General features: G+C 41.7%; 1 protein-coding gene across 3 annotated transcripts in view; it reads right to left on the minus strand.

The window, feature by feature from the left end:
* Positions 1-24,351, minus strand: part of LOC132822762 (nucleolar protein 4-like) — a 278,882-nt gene that overhangs the window by 52,198 nt on the left and 202,333 nt on the right. For all 3 annotated transcript variants that reach the window (XM_060836076.1, XM_060836073.1, XM_060836075.1), the window contains one exon: positions 11,113-11,295. In XM_060836076.1, coding sequence (XP_060692059.1) covers positions 11,113-11,295 — 183 coding nt within the window. The remainder of the gene's footprint in view (positions 1-11,112; positions 11,296-24,351) is intronic.

Here is a 24,351-nt window from a genome sequence, read left to right on the forward strand (position 1 = left end):
TGAGGCGTTCTTCTTCCAGGCGTCGGGTGGTGAGGGAACGGCAGTGAAGGAGGACCAGGACCTCCATGTCCTCGGCTGAGTGGGAGGGGGAGTTGAAATGTTGGGCCACAGGGCGGTGTGGTTGATTGGTGCGGGTGTCCCAGAGATGTTCCCTAAAGCACTCTGCTAGGTGGTGTCCAGTCTCCCCAATGTAGAGGAGACCGCATCGGGAGCAACAGATACAATAAATGATATTGGTGGATGTGCAGGTAAAACTTTGATGGATATGGAAGGCTCCTTTGGGGCCTTGAATGAAGGTGAGGGAGGATGTGTGGGCGCAGGTTTTGCAATTCCTGCGGTGGAAGGGGAAGGTGCCAGGACGGGAGGGTGGGTTTTTGGAGAGCGTCGACTTGACCAGATAGTCATGGAGGGAACGGTCTTTGCGGAAGGCGGAAAGGGGTGGGGAGGGAAATATATCCCTGGTGGTGGGGTCCGTTTGGAGGTGGCGGAAATGTTGTCAGATGAATTGGTTTATGTGAAGGTTGATAGGGTGGAAGGTGAGCACCAGCGGGGTTCTGTCCTTGTTACGGTTGGAGGGGTGGGGTCTGAGGGTGGAGCTGCGGAATGTGGACGAGATGCGTTGGAGGGCATCTTCAACCATGTGAGAAGGGAAATAGTGGTCTCTAAAGAAGGAGGCCATCTGCTGTGTTCTGTGGTGGAACTGGTCCTCCTGGGAGCAGATACAGCGGAGGAATTGGGAGTATGAGATGGCATTTTTGCAGGAAGTAGGGTGGGAAGAGGGGTGGGCAAAGGAGTCCTCGGAAGTTGGGCGGGAGTCCTGATTGTAAAAGTAAGCTCGGAGACGGAGGAAGAAGTGTTCGACGTCACGATGTGGATTACACTCAATGGTGTGTGGGCTGAGGGGGATGAAGGTGAGTCCTTTGCTGAGGACTGATTGTTCGTCTGCAGTGAGGGGGAGATCTGGAAGGATGGTGAAAACTCGTCAGGGCTGGGAGCTATGGCCTGGTGTGGGTGTGGAGCTGGGAGTGGGGGTGGAGCCGGTGGGCGAAGGGGTCCTGGGAAGCTGGGCGGGAGTCCTGATTGGAAAAGTAAGCTCGGAGGCGGAGGCAGTAGAAGAAATGTATCACGTCATGGTCTGTATTAAATTCATTGATGCGTGGACAGAGGGGGGTGAAGGGGAGTCCTTTGCTGAGGACTGATCGTTCGTCCTCAGTGCTTTCTCCCCACCCCCACCCTCCTCTCACTTATCTCTCCACCCTTCAGGCACTCTGCCTGTATTCCTGATGGAGGGCTTTTGCCCAAAATGTTGATTTTCCTGCTCCTCGGACGCTGCTTGAACTGCTGTGCTTTTCCAGCACCACTCTATTCCAGAATCTGGTTTCCAGCATCTGCAGTCATTGTTTTTACTTCAAAGATTTTTGACAAATTCAAATACCACGATCCGCCAGGATTTGAACTAGGGTCCAAGAATATTGGAGTTAGTGAGAACTGCAGATACTGGAGATCATTACCTAGGTCTCTGGATTAATAGTCTAGTAATAATAACATGAGGCATTGCCTCCCCCTAGTATTTGCAGTATTGCCTATCTTTATAAAAGAAGAATTTGGGAGGTTTTGATGCTCTTTCTAACCACATCTATGTCCTGTTGGCACGAAATGTTTCCTGACCTACAACTGAGATAGAAAAAAATTGCAGATGCTGAAATTAAAGGTAGACAAGCAGGAGGCTGGAAGAACACAGCAAGCCAAGCAGCATTAGGAGGTGGAGAAGTCAACATTTCAGTTACACCTGAAACACTGACTTCTCCACCTCCTGATGCTGCCTGGCCTGCTGTGTTCTTCCAGCCTCCTACTTGTCAATTCTGAGCTACAATGCCAATTCTTTATAGTTGTCATTTTTGGGCAAAGTATGAAAATACAGGACATCCTTTTGGAGATCTTCTACCTTAGATGCTGGGTAACACAGAAAGAAGGCAAATAAAAGAGGCTAGGTATGCAGGTGGTATCAAAATCATTTGTGCCCCGTATCGAGTATGTAGATAGCCACATTTTCAGCCATACGCTTAGAGATCTCAAACTGACAGGCAATGACTGCTAGAGTAAGATTAAATGCTCAAATCAGGATGTTAAAACAGGCTCACAGGTGAAACTTGACACATCAATAAGTTAAACTATTCTTCAGAAGTATTGCAATAATTGCATGCCATTCTTTCATAGATATTGGAACAAGACAAGATGGTCATCAACTAACATGGCAAGTTGTTACTCACTATTTGTAAGCATTCCCTATCATACCGAACAGCGAGGAATTGTCTTCATACTACATTATCTATTTTATGCAACAATTTGATGCAATATAAGGATGGCGTAAGTAGGGACAGGACAACTTGGTGTGAACCTTAAATTTGCACATGCATTTTCCATTTTCTTCACTGCTACTTGGCAACTGTTTCATGCTTTATTACCTCTTCAGCATTGATAAAGGCCACTAAAGGGTTAAGCTTTCTCACATTCCTTTAAAATTCATTTGCATTAACTTTTCTGTTCACTCAGTTTGAATACAGACATAAGAATAATGATATGGCTCAGATGACACTAGATATCTGAGTACTTTTAATGCCATTTTATAACACTTTAGATATAACCTGCACTGGAGCCTTAAGATCAATAATCTCAAGATCAGTACTGAAACACTGATAAACTTTAAAACTGTTTAATTGTGATTTTTCTAATGTTCTTTTTATATGAAATGATCTCTGGATATGACAGACATTTTCACAATGCCCATATAACTATACATATTTTAGCTGCTTCATGCATCGGAAGCTCGTTGGCTTGTTTCTGTATTATGTTTTCTATGATACTATACAGTAATTGTGGCAAATATCGCTGATGTTTACTTTGAAAAAATGACACTGAATGCTCAATAAACATGCACTAATTAGAGAAAGTATTAAAGTAGATCGAGAAGGCGAGTGCACTGGGTCTCTAGTGTAGCTTACAGAAGGTTCATGTGCAATGCTGTGAAGATGTAGCTAGTTTAGGCAACTGAGGTTGAATACAATTGGCTTTTGTACAAGATCTTTGTCAGGACTCAGTTGAATTACTTTATCCAATTTTAGTCCTCCACATGATGGGTGATATGAATCTTTGGAAAGAGTGCAGTACTTTAAGATGGATAAACCCAAATCATTTCAGGAAGTGGATCTCTTTTGAATCGGTTGCCCGCTGGTGCAATGAGTGATGGTTCACCAAATTATTTAAATGAAGTCCCAATACATCGAAATCTATATTGGGTATATATGATGATGGACAAAATATAACAATTATCTGGCACTGGGTGGATGGAATAAAGATTTTTTTGTCATTATTCATAATTTCATATTTATAGCTTTTACATGTTTGGTATATCAAAATATTAACTATTTTTCCTAATGACTCTGAGTAGTTGAGATGGACTTTAACGACCATAGATTCAAAGGTAAAGGTGCTACAATTGACTTCAGTGCCTTTCAATTACAGCTGGAAAAAAATACCTGTTTCTGATTGTTATCCTGTGCACCAAATGGATATCAGTTAAGGAAAGGATAAGGTTATGGCACCTGTGCAGTAAAATACCCTAACTAAACTTAACACAAAGGCTCATCTATCAAAGTCCACCCATTTGAATTCTAGTCATCCAAAAATAGATTGCAAGAAACAGTATTGTAGCAACAATGCCAGAACAGACTGAAGGGGCGGCACGGTGGCACAGTGGTTAGCACTGCTGCCTCACAGCGCCAGGGACCTGGGTTCAATTCCTGCCTCAGGTGACTGACTGTGTGGAGTTTGCACGTTCTCCCCGTGTCTGCGTGGGTTTCCTCCGGGTGCTCCGGTTTCCTCCCACAGTCACAAAGATGTGCGGGTCAGGTGAATTGGCCATGCTAAATTGCCCGTAGTGTTAAGTAAGGGGTAAATGTAGGGGTATGGGTGGGTGGCGCTTCGGCGGGTCGGTGTGGACTTGTTGGGCCGAAGGGCCTGTTTCCTCACTGTGAGTAATCTAATCTATACTTATAATGAACTATGCATCTCATTTCAACCATTTCAGCAAGAACCCTTTCTTCTTTCCTTCAAGAATTGCTCTAATTTCTGAGATTACCATATTAATGAGTCTGCAACAAATTTCTGCCCCATGGCTTTATGTTAATATTGAACATAGTCATTATATTTTCTACTGCACTCTGAAATGTGCTATAACACTTGATATTAACTTAATAGCATTTGCCCATGCAAGGTTGCAGTTGTTACTGAAAGAATGCCCAATCTGACTTGATTTCCGAGACCAGTGCTGAGTATAATATGCAAGCCATTCTGGTGCATTCCAGTTCAACTCAAATCAGCTGGTACGACTGATTTGGAATTGAACTCTTGGAGAAATCTATACCTAAACCAAAAGGAGCTATTGTGAAGCCAAGTGGTGGTTCCGTTCAAATAAACAGGTTTAGTTTAACTAAACTCAGCCAAGCCAATGTAAATCATAGCTCTGGTTCATTTCATGTAAACTAATCCTGGGTGGCTGAACTAAACAGGCTATCTCAAAGTCAGGTTGTAATTCAGATAAATGAAAGTTTGTTTGCAGACACAAAACAAACTGAAAGGCTAGTAGTCACACACTGCAGTTAATTTGGTTCTAGGTATATCAAGCCAAAGTAAAGTCTAGCTGTAAACCAATTATAGTAAATAGAAACACAAACAACCCTAATAAAAATCATTCTTAAATAAATATTTACTCCCTAAAGATTGAAAAATTTCAGAAAAGCTGTCAGAAAACACTGGCTGCAAAACTTTGCATGGTCTGCCATCCAATTAAAGTATATTAGGTGAAGCAGAAAATGCTGAAACTGCATAACATGCACATCAACATCTTATAACAGAAGTTAGATAGATCCATACTTTGTGTGTAGATCTGTTGTCAAAATACACAATTTTGAGTAAAAGATCACACCCTAACTTACCTTGTTTCTTGTAGATGTTAGCCTACTATGTATTTTCATTATTTTCTGTTTTAATTCAGATTTCCAGAACTTTCAGTTTGTTATTTGCATAGCTGGGAAAGGCAATAACGAAGTGTTGATGTCACTTGATTAGTAATCCAAAATACTAGGCTAATGTTTCGACGATAAGGAGTTAGCATCTCACCACAGCAGAAATCTTAATACAATAAAATCTAGAATTAAAAGCTATCCTAATGGTGACAAGGTAAACAATATCAATTGTTGCAAAAATACATCTACTTCACCAACATCCTTTAGGGAAAGATACCTGTGGCCCAGATCTGGTGTGATCTACAAATGTCTGAACTGTCTTCTGAAGTAGCAAAAGTGTCATGGCATCAGGTCAAACATGGACAAGGAAATTTTCTGCTAAATACTGTTTCCTGTCCTCTCCCCAAATATGTCTGATCAATTAGTACTCCTTCTTGTTGAACCCCTTGGAGAAAACATTGAGGGTATCGAGGAGATAGAATGAACAGTTTGGGGTGTGGTACTTCAATGCCCACTAGTAAATGTGGCTTTGTAGCGTCACTACTGATCAAACTGGCTTAGCCCTGAAGCAGATAGTTACTAGGCTGGGTCTGGGGCAATGGTAAGACACGCAACAATAGACAACAATCTGCTGGACATTCTCATCAAATTATCCATCAAAGATGCACCCATCCATGGCAGAAGGAGTGCCAATCACGTTATTGTTGTGGAAGAGGGTCTTCCTGTCTTCATACTGAGGATACCTTCCCTCATGTTATGATGTGGAGGTGCCAGTGTTGGACTGGGATGGACAAAATCAGAAGTCACACAATAACCAGGTTATAGTCCAACAGGCTTATCTAAAATCACAAGCTTTTGAAGCACTGCCCCTTCAACACTTCACTTATCGAAGGAGCAGTGTTCCGAAAGCATGTGATTTCAAATAAACCTGTTGGACTAGAACCTGGTGTCATGTGACTTCTGATGTTTTTCCCAAGCTCATTTTGCTGATCTCAAAACAATCTAGCAAATCAAAACTGGATATCAATGAGACACTGTAGGCCATCAGCAAAAGCAAAATTACACTCACCCACAATCTGTAACCTCATTATCTCAGATCAGACATAAGCTCTGCAGTCCTGTGACATACTATCATAAATAGTGGTGAACAATTAAACAGTTAACACAAGATGGAGACGCAACAAATATTCCCATAGTCAACACAGACAGTCCAACACATCAGAGCAAATGACAGAGTTGAAGCATTCACATTCATCTCGAGTCTGATTTGCCTGGTGGTTGATCCATCTCAAATTCCTCTTGCAGTCCCCAGCAACACTTCCATTCACTTCATGCGACTTCAAGAAGTGGCTGAAGACACTGGATATTGCAAAGGATATTGCTGCTGTCAATTTTCTCGAATCAGTCCTGAAGATTTGTGCTACAGAAACACCCCTAGCTAATTATTCCACTACAGCTACAACACTGGCATTTACACAACCATGTGGAAAACAATCCAGCTAAGTCCTGTGCTCAAAAGGTAAGACAAACCTGATGGAAGAGGTTGGAAGAGAGTATAACCAGGATGGGAGGGATCTTTGATTATGTTGGCTTCATTCCTGAAGCAGTGGGATATGTAGATGAAGTCAATGGATGGAGGGCTTGTTTTCACGATGGACAAGGCTGCTTTCACAACTCTTTGTAATTTCTTGTGGTCTTGGACAGAGCAGTTACCATACCATGCTGTGATTGAATGCTTTCTATGGTGCACCTATAACAATTGGTGAAAGTCATTGTGGACATGCTTAATTACCTTCGCCTTCTGAGGAAGTTGAGGGGTTGGTGTGCTTTCTTGATTGTAGCATCGACATGGATAGATTAGGACAGAGTGTTGGTGATATTTACTCCTAGCAATTTGAAGCTGTTGACCATCTCCACCTCAACACCAGTGATACAGAGAGGAGCATGTTCTCCACCCCACGGCCCAAAGTCAATGACCAGCTTCTTTATTTAGTTGAGGGAGAGACTGTTGTCTTTACACCGTACCACTAAGCTGACTATCCCTTACCTGTATATTGTCTCATCATTATTTGAGATCTGACCCACTGCGGTGGTGTTATCAGCAAATTTGTAAATGGAGTTAGAGCTCAATTTGGCCACACAGTTGTGAGTGTGTGAGGAGTATAGTAAGGAGTTCAGTATGGAGCCTTGCAGGGTACCTGTGTTGAGGGGGTGGTGTTGCCTATGCTTACTGATTGCGGTCTGTGGGTTAGGGAGTCGAGGATCTAGTTGCAGAGGGGGAGCAGAGTCGTGAGTCTCAGAGTTTGGAGATGCGTTTGGTTGGAATTATGGTGATTGAAGGCGGAGCTAAGATCAATAAGTAGGAGCCTGATGTGGGAATCTTTGTTCTCGAGATGTTCCAGGGATGAGTGTAGGGCTAGGGAGAAGGCACCTGCCATGGTTCTATTGCAATGGCAGGTGAATTGTCATGGAGGCTGGGAGGCTGGTAATAAAGTGTCTGGATGGAAAACTTCACAGGCAACAATATCAAAGCTTGGGCTGAAAAGTGGCAAATAACATTGACTGGCACTTGAGTGGTACAAATGACCATCTCCAATAACAGACAACCTAGCCACTGCTTCTAGATATTCAATGACATGGCAAGCACTGAATCCCCCATTATCCAAACTCTGAAGAGTACCATTGACCAGAAACTGAACTGGACTCACCACATAAATACAGTAGCTGCAAGAGCAAGTCAGAGAGAAGGAATACTGCAGTGAGTAACACATCTCCTGACTCCCCAAAGCCAGTCCACCAACTACAAAACACAAGTCAGAATTGTGATGGAATACTCCCCACCTGCCTGGATAAATGCAGCTCCACCAACACAAAGAAGCTTGACACCATCAAGGATAAAGCAGCCAACTTGATCCTCAGTCACTCTATCACCAATACTCAGTAGTAGGAGTGTGTACTATCCACAATGCACTGCACAATACTAAGATAGCATCTTTTAAACCAATAACCATTTCCATGTAGAAGGACAAGGGCAGCAGATATATGGTGTGATGATACTGTGCCTTTAAGAGATGGGTTCTGTCCTATTTCGCTTGTAGAGGGGTATTGTTAGAGTGGTGCCAAAATGTCTACTTCAAATAGGCAGATGATAAACAGCTTTGTGTTCTCCCTGAGTGTTTAGACAACAAAATCATGAATGGGTGGGGTCACGGCTCACACAGACCAAGAAGGCTTTTAATTTTATTTTCAATTAGTGAGAAAGTTTCTGCTGGCTGCTGGAGCTAAAAGCTGAAGTTCTCTACTGCTACAATGAAGTCTTAGATAATGATAAAAATCAAAAGGGGCAGATTGTTTCTTTCTTCTGGAGAGAGACAACAAGTGAGAATGATAATGGTTTTGCTGAATTGCATTTCTGCCAAAGGGTGTATTTATAGAATGTTGCCTATATTGGAACAGTTGATGATTAGTAGTTAAATACTACATTAATAATACATTGTTAAGTATTTCCATAGAATCAAGTTATGCCAATTCTTCCTTTTGCTGTGTTTTATAACAATAAAGTGTGTTTTGATTAAAGCTCGGTGGTAGAGTCATGTCTGGAGCACGACACCTTACAATAAAAAAAAGGTTAGGGTCTAGGCTATCCCCATAACACACTTTGGAAGGTCTGGTCTGGTCCATAACAATGGGAACACCAACCCCAGCAAGTTTCCTTCCAAGTCATTCAACAATTTGACTTGGAAATATATTGCCATTCTTTTAGTGTCAATGGGTCAAAGTCCTGGGATTCCTTCCCTAGCAGCATCCGTATATGATAGGTCTACCTATCATATACGGACTGCAATGGTTCAAGAAGGCAGCTCACCACCGCCATCTCAAGGGCAACTGGGGACAGGCAATTAATGCTTGCCCAGCCAGCAACACTCACAAGTGAATAAAAAAGTTAATTAAGATCTTCCGATGTTGTCTTCACATCATACTTTCCTACCTATTTCATGTCATCTGCAAATGTAGCTATTATACCTCATCTCCCTTCATCTAAGATACTGATGTAATATGTAAAACTTTCAGGTCCCAAAACAGATCCCTGAGAGACTCTATTCATCATATCCTGCCAAACTGACAAAGACTATTATGTATATTTTGTTTTCTGCCAGCCAGCCAGTCTTCAATCCATGCCAAGCATCATCACCTACACCAAAAGCTTTAAGCTATGATATGGAACCTTATCAATGCCTTCTGTAAGTCCAAGTACAGTACCGTTCACGGACTCCTCTTTGCCTTCTCTACTGATGCACAGCGACAGCATTGTGCACCATCTACGAGATGCTTTGCAGTAAATCATCAAGGATCTTTCAAGGTAAAAATAAAGCTGCTATTGTTTCAGAGTTCTCATTAGAAAGACAGATGATTGATAGTGAATTAAACATGAAGGGTAAGATCGAAAAGGTGTTACCTTCTTGATGACCCCAGCCAATACAGGAATTAAACCCGCACTGCTAACAGCATCCTACTTTGCAAAAAAGCAATACTGCCAACTGAGCTGACCTACAATATTATGACTGGAATTACTATTCCAGACAACATGGTGTCCTTTAACATAGGAAATATATTGGGTCTAGATAGACCTATTCCATCATCAGTTTTAATTTCTCTCCTTCCAGTGATCTAAGAAGGATAGGCATCTATTGATGAAAATGTTTTAGCTTTATTCTAGTGAAGAAATGAGTTTTAGTTTTAGTTAAGACCTAAGAACTTAATTCCATGGGGAGTTGGATTCTTCTCTGTGGGTTATACTAAGGAACAGTGATTTACTTAAAAAGGACCTTAGCTGTGTGGACTGTACAGGCCAGATTTTTCAGAAAAGTGCCTTGCAACTTATTGAGTTCTTTGAAAAGATGACAAAACAGGTGGATGAAAGTAAAGCGGTTGATTTGGTGTATGTGGACATCAGTAAGGTGTTTGATAAGACTCCACACAGTAGGCTATTGCACAAAATATGGAGCTTCGGGATCAAAGGTGATTTAGTGAATTGGATCAGAAATTAGTTAGCTGAAAGAAGACAGAGGGTCATGGTTGATGGGAAATGTTCATCCCGGAGCTCAGTTACCAGTGGTGTGCCGCAAGGATCTGTTTTGGGGCCAGTGCTGTTTGTCATTTTTATAAATGAGCTGGGTTAGTAAATTTGCAGATGACACAAAGGTAGGCAGAGTTGCGGATAGTGCAGAAAGATGTTGTAGGTTACAGAGGGACACAGATAAGATGCAGAGCTGGGCTGAGAAGTGGCAAATGGAGTTTAATGTGGAAAAGTGTGAGGTAGTTCACTTCAGAAGAAATAACAGGAATGCAAAGTACTGAGCAAATAATACAATTCTTGGCAGTGTAGATGAACAGAGACATTTTGGTGTCCTGGTGCATAAACCCCTGAAGGTTGCCACCCAAGGTTGATAGGGCTGTCAAGAAGGCATATGGTGTGTTGGCGTTTATTGGCAGGGGATTGAGTTTCGGAGTCACGAGGTCATGCTTCAGCTGTACAAGATACTGGTAAGGCCGCACCTGGAATATGGCATTCGGTTCTGGTCATCACATTATAGGAAGGATGTGGAAGCTTTGGAAAGGGTTGAGAGGAGATTTACTAAAATGTTGCCTGGTATGGACAGAAGGTCTTATGAGAAAACGCTAAGGGAACTGGGCTGTTTTTGTTGGAGAGAAGAAGGTTGAGATGTGACTTAATAGAAATGTATTAATCAGAGGGTTAGATAGGCTCTCACTGTCCACCCTTTCTCCTCAGATGGTGAAGGCTAACATGAAGGGACATAACTTTAAATTGAGGAGTGATAGATTTAAGACAGATATCTTTACTCAGAGAACAGTAGGGGCGTGGTACGTCCTGCCTGCAACAGTAGTAGTCTTGCCAACTTTAAGAGCATTTAAATGGACATTGGATATACGTATGGATAATGATGGAATGGTGTAGATTATATGGCATCAGATTATTTTCACAGGTTGGCACAGGAAGGCCCTGTACAGCTCTGTAACGTTCTATGTTCAATGTAAGTGTATACAGAAGCCCATACGCTGTTCTTACATTGAATGCCTTTAGCCTTTCAGGATCCATTCCCTCAGAGTCATTGATCTTCTCACTGTCTTCGTGGTCATCATGATCGTCATCGTCGTCATCCCCACCTCTGCTGATTGACAGATCTTCTGGACAACTTCCTGAAAGCTCATTTCTGCTAGAGTCGTAACTTCCTGAGCTATAAGGTGGAGACTGGAACAAAAACAACAATCATCAGATTTAATTAAAACTTTTAAAGACAAAATCTTTTTTATGATACTACAGTAATAGATAGATATTCTAATCAAGTTAAAAACATGATTTGAGAGAGTTAGTTTGGCAGGTCCCAATTTTACAAGGTATATACAGTCCTTAAGAGTCATTTTCTTGAACTATTACTGCTATGTAACTGACAAAAGAAGCTGCACTCTAAATTTAGATGTTTTAATTTTTCATAGAGTGATGCTCTGATGACAACGGTAAAGCCAATGCAAAAGTCAAACATAGGAGGTATAAAAATGAAATGAACTAATTTTCCCAATGGCTCCACTACTGAAAATGGCTCAACCAAATAAATTAGGAAAGTACTGTGTTTAACCTCATGACCATGTTGATTTTGTCAACTTAGCTAAATTAGTGGCAAGGAAGTGGCAGTTAGCCTCAGTGTGAGACAAAGAAGGGGGACAATTGTTCAGATCCAGAAGCCAACACGGGAGTGTTCAGTGGTTGCTGTGTGAGGGTAGAATCATGAAATCTCTTAATGTCAAATAGCATATCTAAGCTACTGACTAAATTTACATGTGAAAAATGGACATTTTCTCAAGGAGATTGGACCGATGTGATGTGAACAGTTAATTTGAAAATTTGAGGAAAAAAATAAAGTGGGATTTAGAAGGAAAACATTTCTTGCAACACAAATTCTAAACATCTGCAATTCTGAAATACAAACACGAAATGTTGGAAGTTAACAGCAGGTCACGTCATAATTTAAAGAAAATCAGGGTTTAGTGATTCCAATGAAGGGAACTGTTACAATGTTAGCCATTCTTTCATGTGCTGTTTTCAGTTTATACACAATTGTGCATTTTACGAGGAACAATCAAAAAAGTATATCACAAAGCATTTCATATCCATTGGATTATTGCTTATTTTTTGGCAAATGTTGTAAAAGTTTGCTTTGATCAAAATGGCTATTATGAGGATGAAAGAACAGTTGATTAGTTTACAGTGCTTCTTGAAACAGTGATTTTCCAAAGAAGAAAAACATCTGTAAATAGTGAATGGGAGCTTTATTAGCTGTAGGGCAAAGTGGAACAGCATATTGGTTATCAGTTTAACATTGTATCTATGGACAATACCTTAACCTTAGTGTATTACTCTCTCATACTTAGCACAGTTTATGTATTCGCATGAATAGGAATTTGAAACACCAACCTACTGAGACTTTTGATCAAGCAGAAAATACACAACAAAATGGCATAAATGATATTAAAAAGTATTTATTGGTCCTGTGCTTGATGTTATCAAGGGTCTTCTTGCTCATTTGTTAAACAGAAACAAGTTCTGTTGTACCTACACTTTCACAAGAACAAAATGAAAACCAAAATAACTGAGGATGCAGTAAATTAGAAACATAAATGACATTGTTGGAAAAGCATTCTGAGGAAGGATCACTCAACCCGAAGCATTAAATCTTATTTCTCTGCACAGATGCTGCCAGACCTGCTGAGATTTTCGAGCAATTTCTGTTCTTGTGAAACAAGAACAGTATTGACAACGTATGATAGATGGAAGTGATTTGCTCTTTGTCAGGCTGGTATGTTGTTCTACATTACTGGAGTAGACATTTATCATTGCTATGCCCACTCATTAGGTATAACAGTGGAGTCAAACATATCAGTTTAGAAGTAACAATGCCTGTGCCCAATCTCCTCAGGATTGGTCTCTACTACCAAATTTATGGGCTCAATATTTATAGGAGCCCTTTATGTCAGACTTCCCGACTCAAGATTTTTCAATGATCTACGTAGCTATTAAACAAAATTATGCTTTTGGTTTCTGGAAAAAATCCTTCCTGTGGACACAAGAGTAGTACTGAAAACCATTCCTCCTTCCCAGGGCACGCCTGCAGCAGAAGCCCAAATTTGTTTTCTGTAGGTAAAACAGCCCATGGAAGACACCAGCCGCGTATCAGAACTTCCAGCAAGTCGAAGGCAGAAGTGAAATGTAGTGGCCATCACTACGAGAAGGTGCTGGGGAAGTTGAAAGGTCTGAAGGTGGATAAGTCACCTGGATCAGATGGAGTGCATCTCAGCATTCTGAAGAAAGCAGCTGAGGAGTCTATAGAGGCATTGGTGTCAATCTTTCAGGGATCACTGGAGTCAAGGAGAGTCTGAGATGACCAGAAAATGGCTGATATAACAACCCTGTTTAAGAAAGGAGGGAAGCAGAAGACAGGAAACTACATGCTACTTAGCCTGACCTTAGTTGTTGGTAAGATTTTAGAGTTCATTATAAAGGATAAGATTTCTGTGTAATTGGAAGTGCATAGTAAAATAAGGCAGAGTCAGCACAGCTTCATCACGGGGAGGTCATGCCTGACAACTCCATTAGAATACTGAGAGGACAATAAGACAAAGTTAGACAAAGGAGAGTCAGTGGACATCATCTGTTTGGATTTCCAGAAGGTGACACATAGGAGGCCACTCAATAAGAAAAGAACCCGTGGTGATAGGAGCAAGGTACTGGCATGGATAAAGGATTGACTGACTTGCGAAAGCAGAGGACAGAGAGTAGGGATAAAGGGGTCTTCTCTGGATGTCAGCAGCTGACTAGTGGAGTTCAGTATTGGGACCACAACTACTCATATTATATATTAACAATCTAGAAGAAGGAATTAAGGGCATAGTTACTAAGTTTGCAGATGACACAATGATAGATTAGATTACCTACAGTGTGGAAACAGGACCTTCGGCCCAACAAGTCCACACCGACCCGCCGAAGCGCAACCCACCCATACCCCTACACTTACCCTTTCACCTAACACTATGGGCAATTTAGCTTTGCCAATTCACTTGACCTGCACATCTTTTGACTGTGGGAGGAAACTGGAGCACCCGGAGGAAACCCACGCAGACACGGGGAGAATGTGCAAACTCCACACAGTCAGTCACCTGAGGCGGGAATTGAACCCGGGTCTCTGGTGCTGTGAGGCAGCAGTGCTAACCACTGTGCCGCCCACGTACATGGAGGGACAGGCATTGTTGAGGGTGCTGACGAATGACTTGGGACAGACTAGGTCAGTGGGCAAACAAGTGGCAGATGGAATACAATGTGGAATAATATGAGGTTTTGCACTTTGGTAGGAAGAATAGAGGAATAGACCATTTTCTAAACAGGAAAAGACTTCAGAAATCTGAAGCACAAAAGTACTTGGGACCTAGCTCAGGATTTCCTTAAGGTTACCAAGCAGGTTCATTTGGTTGCTAGGAAGGCATATGCAATGTTAGCATTCAGTTCAAGACAGCTCGAATACAAGAGCAGAGATATTCTGCTGCTGCTATAGAAGGCTTGAGTCAGACTGCATTTGGAATACATGGGCAGTTCTGGGCCCGATATCTAGGGAATTATGTGCTGACATGGGTGACAGTCCAGAGGAGGTTTACAAAAATGATCCCAGGCATGAAGGGTTTGTCATATGAAGAGCAGCTGAGGTCTCTGGGTCTGTCCTGATGGTGTTTAGTAGGATAAGGGTTGGATCTGATTGAATCATACAGAATACGAAGAGGCCCAGATAGAATGGACATGAAGATGATGTTTCCACTAGTCAGAGAGACTAGGATCCAAGGTCACGGCCTCAGAGTGAAGGGATGACCCTTTAGAACTGAGAGGAGGAAGAACTTCATCAACTAGAGGGTGGTGAATCTGTGGAACTCATTGCTGCGAGAACTGAGGAGGCTAACTAAGATGGAATGGCACAGCAGACTCAATTGCTAAATGGGTTAATTCAGCTATTGCATCCTATGGTCTATGGAAGAACAGCAAGATTGGCAACAATCCTTTATTATGAAGGTGAGGTTCCAAAACCTATGATTATCAATCCAGTGACCTCTTGCTTCACACATTTCAACCAATGTTGATTACCAAGTGTAAACCATTTCTTACTGTAAATGATAATGATTGTGTCTCAACAATGTCAATTAAGTAGGAGATAACCATGGCGACTTAATATGTGTACATCCGATTGAATAACATGAAATGTTATTTATTGAGAAGTACATTATCTTTGCTTGCCTAAAGACAAGGTCCTTTGAAGCAAGTTATATTTCACGACTTGTGAGTAGCATAAGCACACTTGCTATGATTATATCTATTTTTTTGAATCACCCTGTTCAGGGATGTTATTACACAACCCTGGAGTAGGTAAGACCTGAACCCAGGCCTCCTGTGTATCACTGCACCACATGAGACTCATTTCTTGAAAAAAAAAGTTTGCCATTTTGCAAGAGATTCCTCTTTGCCTTGATATTTCTATTCAATTGATAAAATAGTCAGTGTGCTGACTTTTATTCTCTTGTTTCTTTGAAGTTTCAAATAATCCACATTTTAGTTCCTTGTAACCATCACCAGTATTTGAAAATCAATCATTTGACAACAGTGAAATTGTGTTTCCCTCTTATTCTCCATTACTGTCTACACTCAACGGGTTTTAAAAACCCAAGTTTTGCATTACTTCATTCCCATTTTCTAATGCATCTTATCTTTGTTTAAATGCTTGTTAACCTTGCTGGTTGGAACTTTGGACCTTCAGCTGTTCTCATAGCATTAATAAAAAATGTTGCTGCTTTGCAATTACAGTAGTTTTGCAAAAAGGCTGCTATTTTATATGAAATATGCATACATTATCCAAATTGAAGTGCCGTGTTTCATTATTACAGCTTTTTGGTGCATGGTCTCTTCAAAGTATGGAACCCTTTTAACTTTTTTGTGAAGCCACTGTTGTATATACATTACCAAACATAGGACGACTTGTGAGCATCTATAAAGTACAAGCATGCACCTTAGAAGGAACGTTGTTGTGTTTGTTGATTGCAAATTGTGAACTTAATGATCAATTGCTCACTATATATTCTTTTTATTCTTTTACTGTGGTGTTGTCAACAAGATTTACAACAGGATAAAACAGAATTATAACAACTATAACAGGGTTAGCTGTCGCACATGACACTGTTATGGATCAGGTAAAAACCCTTATCCAAATATATTAAGAAGATAGCCCAGACTCTAACTTTTTGTATTTTAAAGGTAAGTGTAAGGTGTTAAATTCCAGATGAAATTAGATTGATCAAACTACACTACAGTTAAAATACAGACAAAATAAAAAGAGAACAACTAGATTAACAGTAACTCTACTGGAATGCTGAACACAATAATATTTATGTAAACTACTAATTAGATATTCCAATATAGCAATATCCCATAAAGACACCCTTAGCAAGTTCAGTAAAATAGTTTGCCTCACATGCAATTCCAGCAGCAGGAAGACAACCCTAGCTTTTAGCTGTAACAGAGAGAGGGAAAAGAACTTCACACCCACCCCAGCAACTGCTGAAAGGTAAAACAAAACTCTTGGTTCTGTGGGAGCTTGACCCTATCTATTGAGATTGCTTCTATTGTTCCAACCTAAAAAAAAACCAAGGCTTCCCAAACTGTTTACTTTATTGGCTTTGAGCAAATTGCTTGGTACCTCTATCTCAACCTTTCTTCATTTTAAAAAAAAGGACAAAAAGCACTTCTTAAAGCCATAGGTTCACCACAATGTGAACGATAAAGTGCCCAGCATGCTAGGTGCATGATTTGTAATCACTAAAAGTGGAAAATCTGGCTCCCAAGTTTTTCATATGTACTTCTAATGGATGAGATTTCCGTCATGTGTACATAAAGGAAATCTGGATGCAGGGGTCAGTATTCCCAATTTCTCACTCCTTTTCCAGTAACCTCATCAATTAGCATTTCAAGATAAATCCATTTTGAACTCAAAAGAATCAAGGCTGCAACTAAATTCATTCTCTCATTCAATCTTCCAAAAGTGAGTTCTGAAACTGCGTACACTGGATGACTAACCTACATTAACAGGTTCAGTGAAGTCTTGCGCATGACCCTAAGCAATAGAAGACAGGAAGGTTAATTTCATGGTCAATGAAAAGCAGGGGGATCAAACAAGTTCAAATCATGAAAGTTTATAGCTTAGCACTCCCTTGTTTAGATACTCTCACCAAGAGACATCTGATAAAGAGTTAAATTTTTAAGATTTAATCTTGGGCAAATCCAAATGCTCATTTTATCTCAAATATACTACAAGCTATGGTGATGCAAAATATTATTGACTTATCCCATGAACTACAATTACATGCAAGTTTTTCGGCTCATTGCTCTTTATTGAAGGAACCTGCTGTTGTCAGTGACGGAGTCATAACTTTAGGTGTGGTAAAACTGGATTTGATCCAAGGTTCAAAATCCTTATTATAGACATTTCAACAGAGACCACAGACAAACACAGTTCAAAATATTATGTAATAATTAGATTCTTCATCATACCATGTTCCAGGTGACAGAAAATGCCTCAGGGATCAGTAAATATCTTCCTTGAAACTAGGTTTACATGAACATTTATTAAAAGCTGAGAAAAACTAAAGTCAATTCAAGACGAGGGAAACTCCACACTGGCTGGAATCATAAAAGCCACAAAAGAAAACAATCACAATTGACAGAAATCGATTTTCTCAGCTGCAAGACATCACACGAGATGTTACTCAGAACAGATATTTTCTAATCATCCTGTTCAGAGATGTTATTTGATGCCTGTGGAGCAGGTGGGACTTGAATCAAGCTCGCCTGGCTTAGAGGCAAGAATACTGCTACTGTGCCAAAAGAGCCCTTGTGCCTAATGACAATGTTCTCGCTATTTCTTAATGACCTTAACTTCATGTTAAGGCCAAAAGTGAGGATGCTCATTGATGAATAGAGTCCTCAGTTCCTTTAAAAACTTGCTGGATAATAAAGTAATCTACCAGTTTACAGCAGGGCAACATTTAGGTTTGGGCTGAAAGGCATCAAGCAACATTTATGCTAACACCACATATGCAGGCAGTGACGTATTCCAACAAGAAAAAGCCTAACTACTTCCCTTTGACATTCAATAGCACAATCACCATCAAATTCTATTAACATCCTGGTACCATCATTGACCAGAAACTTTAAATCACCTCGAGACTGTCACTGCTTATCAGGTCTGAAGCTGAATATTTTACAGGGAGTGAGTCAAATCCTGAACTCAACAAATGCTGTCTTACAAAAACTTACAGAATACGAATGGCCTGGACAGAGTGAATGTTGGGAAGATGATTCTATTGGCAGAAGAACAGCGAAAAGGAGAAACTTCTTCAGTCAGAAAGTGGTGAATCTGTGGAATTTACTGCCATGGTGGGCTGTGGAGGCCTGGTCATTGAGAATAGATGAGTTAGATGAATTCTTAATTGCCAAGGGGATCAAGGGTTACAAGGAGAAAGCAGAAAATGGGTTTGAAAAACCTATCAGCCACGATTGAATGGTAGAGTAGAATCGATGGGCTGAATAGCCTAATTTCTGCTCCAACGTCTTATGATCTTATGTCCACCAACTAAGAGGTACATATCAGAAGCTGGATTGATCTCCACTTGCTTGGATAAGTACAATTCCAATAATACACTAGGATCTCAAGGACATCATGGCCAAAGCAGCACACTTTCAAAATGATGCCAGAGTATGATGACATTTTGTAAGTTGTCTACAGCAGATCTTATTCTTACATATCTTGTAATCATTCTGCTCTTCTAAACCTCAATTCTAAGTCTATCAGAATTACAAACAGCATTTTCTTATATCTACTTTAAGGTTTAAAGATTTACGACCAACGAGCCTCGATTGCTGACATTGAGACCACAAGCCTGACCTCCTCATGGAAACCTGGGACAGAGGTCTGACCAAGGTGGGAACAAGACCTGATCGCTCAGTGACTCAACGTTGAGGAAGCCTGACGAAACTGGCTGTAAGATCCACCGGAGCGTTTGTGAATGAGACTGCTGCCTAGAACACCATTGGACATACCGACTTACCTTGCCGATTCTGGAAGTGCAAGCCCAGAGGCTGTCCGGCCTCTTGCAGACCTGATCTCCTGATGTCATGGTAACCCAGAACTGAGAGCTGTCCAGCATGGGAATAAGATCCGACCTCACGGCGACCCGACTCAAGGAGACCTGTCTGAACTGGCCACAAGTTGCCCTGGAATGCTCAAGGCCACTGTTGGAGCTCAAGACCCCATTGGGAGAAGCAAACATCCCCCACTGACACCCAGATTGATTAGGCGCAGCCACCTACCTCGGAAACATGGGAGATGTGCTGGACTTCAGGTAAGACTGAAACATTTGGGATTTCAAGATCCCCCTATCCAGCATAATCCTGGAAAATGCCCAAGCCATGGAGAACAAAATGGATGAACGTAAATCTAGACACATCTTCCAAAGGGAATTCAGAGACTGCTGTGTGCTCTGTTTCACAGAGACATGCCTCACTCCTGTTACACCTGACTGTGCCTTACAACCTGAAGATTTCCCAATTCCTAAATGGAATGCTTGGCAACCTTGCACAAAGCAAAGGGTGGTGGGGTCTGCATCCAAATCAGGTGCTCAGACTAGAATATCTTACAGTAAAGTGCTGTCCTGACTACTTGCCATGTGAATTCACCTCCACTATCCTGACAGCTGTCTACATCCCACCCCATGTGAAAGTGAAGAGTGCCCTTGATGAATGAGATAACGAGAATCCAGAGGAAGTGTATTCCTGTTAGGGTGAAAAGAAAGGCTGGTAGATATAGGGAATGCTGGATGACTAAAGAAATTGAGGGTTTGGTTAAGAAAAAGAAGGAAGCATATGTAGATACAGACAGGATAGATCGAGTGAATCCTTAGAAGAGTATAAAGGCAGTAGGAGTATACTTAAGAGAGAAATCAGGAGGGCAAAAAGGTGACATGAGATAGCTTTGGCAAATAGAGTTAAGGAGAATCCAAAGGGTTTTACAAATACATTAAGGACAAAAGGGTAACTAGGGAGAGAATAGGGGCTCTCAAAGATCAGCAAGGTGGCTTTTGTGTGGAGCCGCAGAAAATGGGGGAGATACTAAATGAGTATTTTGCATCAGTACTGTGAAAAAGAATATGGAAGATATAGAATGTAGGGAAATAGTTGGTGGTACTTTGAAAAATGTCCATATTACAGAGGAGGAAGTGCTGGATGTCTTAAAAGGCATCAAGGTGGATAAATCCCCAAGACCTGATCAGGTGCACCCTTGAACTCTGTCGAAGCTAGAGAAGTGATTGCTGGGCCTCTTGCTGAGATATTTGTATCACCGATAGTCACAAGTGAGGTGCTGGAAGACTGGAGGTTGGCTAACATGGTGCCACTATTTCAGGACAGTGGTAAGGACAAGCCAGGGATCTAAAGACCGGTGAGCCTGACCTCGGTGGTGGGCAAGTTGTTGGAGGGAATCCTGAGGGACAAGATGTACATGTATTTGGAAAGGAAAGGACTGATTAGGGATAGACAACATGGCTTTGTGCGTGGGAAATCATGTCTCACGAACTTGATTGAATTTTTTGAAGAAGTAACAATGAGGATTGATGAGGGCAGAGCAGTAGATGTGATGTATATGGACTTCAGTAAGGCATTCGACGAGGTTTTCCATGGGAGACTGGTTAGCAAGGTTAGATCTCACGGAGTACAGGGAGAACTAGCTATTTGGATACAGAACTGGCTCAAAGGTAAAAGACAGAGGATGGTGGTGGAGGGTTGCTTTTCAGACTGGGGGCCTGTGACCAGTGGAGTGCCACAAGGATCGGTGCTGGGTCCACTACTTTTTGTCATTTCTATAAAGTATTTGGATGTGAGCATAAGAGGTATAGTTAGTAAGTTTGCAGATGACACCAAAATTGGAGGTGTAGTGGACAGCGGAGAAGGTTACCTCAGGTTACAACAGGTTCTTGATCAGATGGGCTAATGGACTGAGATTGGCAGATGGAGTTTAAATCAGATAAATGCGAGATGCTGCATTTTGGGAAAGCAAATCTTAGCAGGACTTATACACTTAATGGTGAGGTCCTAGGGAGTATTGCTGAACAAAGAGACCTTGGAGTGCAGGATCATAGCTCCTTGAAAGTGGAGTTGCAGGTAGATAGGATAGCAAAGAAGGCGTTTGGTGTGCATTATTTTATTGGTCAGAATATTGAGTACAGGAGTTGGGAGGCCATGTTGCTGCTGTACAGGACATTGGTTAGGCCACTGTTGGAATATGGCAATTCTAGTCTCCTTCCTATCGGAAAGATGTTGTGAAACTTGAAAGGGTTCAGAAAAGATTTACAAGGATGTTGCCTGGGTTGAAGGATTTGAGCTGTAGGGAGAGGCTGAACAGGCTGGGGTTTGCTCTGGAGCGTCGGAGTTTGAGGGGTGACCTTATAGAGGTTAACAAAATCATGAAGGGCATAGATAGGGGAAATAGACAAAGTCTTTTCCCTGGGGTCAGGAAGTCCAGAACTAGAGGGCATAGTTTTAGGGTGAGAGGGGAAAGATATAAGAGAGACCTAAGGGGCAACTGTTTCACGCAGAGGGTGGTACATGTATGGAATGAGCTGCCAGAGGATGTGGTGGAGGCTGGTACAACTGCAACACTTAAAAGACATTTGGATGGGTATATGAATAGGAAGGATTTGGAGGGATATGGGCCAGGTGCTGGCAGGTGGGACTAGATTGGGTTGGGATATCTGGTCGGTATGGAGGGGTTGGATCGAAGGATCTGTTTCCATGCTGTACATGTCTATGACTCTATAAGTACTGAATGCTATAAACTGTCTTGAGACAGAATAACACAAAGTCTTGTTCATTGTAGCCGGTGACGTTGAGCAGGCCAAACTCAGGACCATGCTACCAAAATACTATCAACACATCTCCTGTCCCAACAAAGGACCGAACATCTGTGACCATTGCTATATAACCATCAAAGATGCCTACAGCTTCATCTTCCATTGGCATTTTGGAAAGTCAGATTACAACGCAGTGTTTCTCCTTCTGACTTACATGCAGAAATTGAAGCGTGAGGACCCAGTAGAGAAAGTAGTGTAACATTTGTCTGAGGCAATGGAAGAGCTTCTATGGGACTGCTTAGAGTCAGTGATTGGTCCACATTCAAGAACGCAGCTGCCAGCCTATGCCACTACTTGAGGAGGCCACTATTCCTGAAGAAGGGCTCAAGCCCGAAACATCGATCCTCCTGTTCCTTGGATGCTGCCTGACCTGCTGCGCTTTTCCAGCAACACATTTTCAGCTCTGATCTCCAGCATCTGCAGTCCTCACTTTCTCCTATGCCACTATTACAGACTTCATTAGTAAGTGAGCAAGAGACAGCGTGCCAAAGAATTTAATCCGAATGTTCCCCAACCGGAAATATTTGATGATCTGGGAGATCCACTCCCTTCTGAAGTCCAGGTCTGAGGCATTCAAGTTGGACAACTGTGACCTATACAGGAAATATAAGTAACCTCTGTAAGGCCAGAGATGCCAAGGGGCAATACCAAACAAAGCTTGAGACCCAGACCACCATACTGACACCCGCTGTTTGTGGCAAGGCTTACATGACATAACGGGCTACAAAGTGATGCCAAACAGAATCATGGTCATTAACACATCCCTACCAGATGAGCTCAATGCCCTCTATGCTCGCATTGAACTAATGATCAATGCAAATATGTCACCTATCTCAACAGCCTCGGATGTACCTGTACCCATGGTCACTGTGGTGGTAGTCAGATTGGCCTTCTTGAAAGTGAACCCATGAAAAGTGACCAGCTCAGAGACAATCCCTGGCTGTGCACTCACATCCTGTGTGGACCAGCTGGTGAGAGTATTTACATACATATTAATCTCTCCTTGTTATGACCTAAGTCCCTACCTGCTTCAAGAAGACCATGCTCATTGTGGTGCCAAAGAAACATTATGCTGCATGCCTCAAAGACTATCACCTGATGGTTCTGACCTCCATAATTATAAAGTGCTTTGAGAGGTTAGTCATAACACACATGAATTCCAGCCTACCAAATTGCCTTTATTCTTTGCAATTAGCCTACCGGCACAACAGTTTCACACAGATGCCATCTCCCTGGCCCTACACTCACTCTTGAAACATGTGGATAAAAAGGATATCTATATCAGGCTCCTAATTATTGACTACAGTTCCACCTTCAACACCATAATTGCAAACAAACTGATCTCTAAACTACAAAACTTAGGTCTCAACTTCTCCCCTCTGTAACTGGACTTCCTGAGCCACAGACTGCAATCAGTATGAAGTGACAACTCCCCCAAAATAATCCTCAACATCAGTACACTGCAAGGTTGCATTATCCCTCCCTATTAATCCTTATTCACTCAAGACCATGTGGCCAAATTCCGCCCCAACGCCAATGACAAGTTTGCTCATGACACCATCATTGTATTTCGGATCTCAAAGAACGATGAGACAGGATAAAGGAAAGAGATCAAATGCTTAGCAGCATGGTGTAAAGACAAGTATTTCTGCATTGATGTCAGCAAAATGAAGAAGCTGGTCACTGACTTCAGGAAGCAGAGTGGCGCCCCTGTCTGCATCAATAGTACTGAGTTGGAGATGGTCAAGTCTGTCATGTTCCTGGCAATGATGATCATCAATCTGTCCTAGTCCACCCACACTGATGCAACGGTCAAGAAAGTACAACTATGCCCCTACTTCCTCAGGGTGCTAAGAACATTCAGCATGTCCACAAGGACTCTTTCCAATTTTTATACATACACCAGAGAAAGCATCCTATCTGGGTGCATCACAGCTTGGTATGGCATCTGTTCTTTGCAAAACTGCAAGAAACTACAGAGCCCACTCTATCACACGAACCAGTCTTCCATCCACTGACTCCACCTGCACTTCCTGCTGCCTCAGGAAAGCAGCCAACGTAAGTTAAGACCCCTCCCACCCCAGCAATACTCTTTTCCACTCTCTTTTGTTAATCAGAAGGTATAAAAGTTTGAATACATGTACGAACAGATTCAAGAACAACTTCTTCCCCACTGTTATCAGACTTTTGAACGGACCTTTCAAATATTAATTCTGATCACTCTCTCTGCACCTTCTCTGTGGCGGTAACACTGTATTCT

The sequence above is a fragment of the Hemiscyllium ocellatum genome, chromosome 15, assembly GCF_020745735.1.
Source record: "Hemiscyllium ocellatum isolate sHemOce1 chromosome 15, sHemOce1.pat.X.cur, whole genome shotgun sequence".
Taxonomy (NCBI): domain Eukaryota; kingdom Metazoa; phylum Chordata; class Chondrichthyes; order Orectolobiformes; family Hemiscylliidae; genus Hemiscyllium; species Hemiscyllium ocellatum.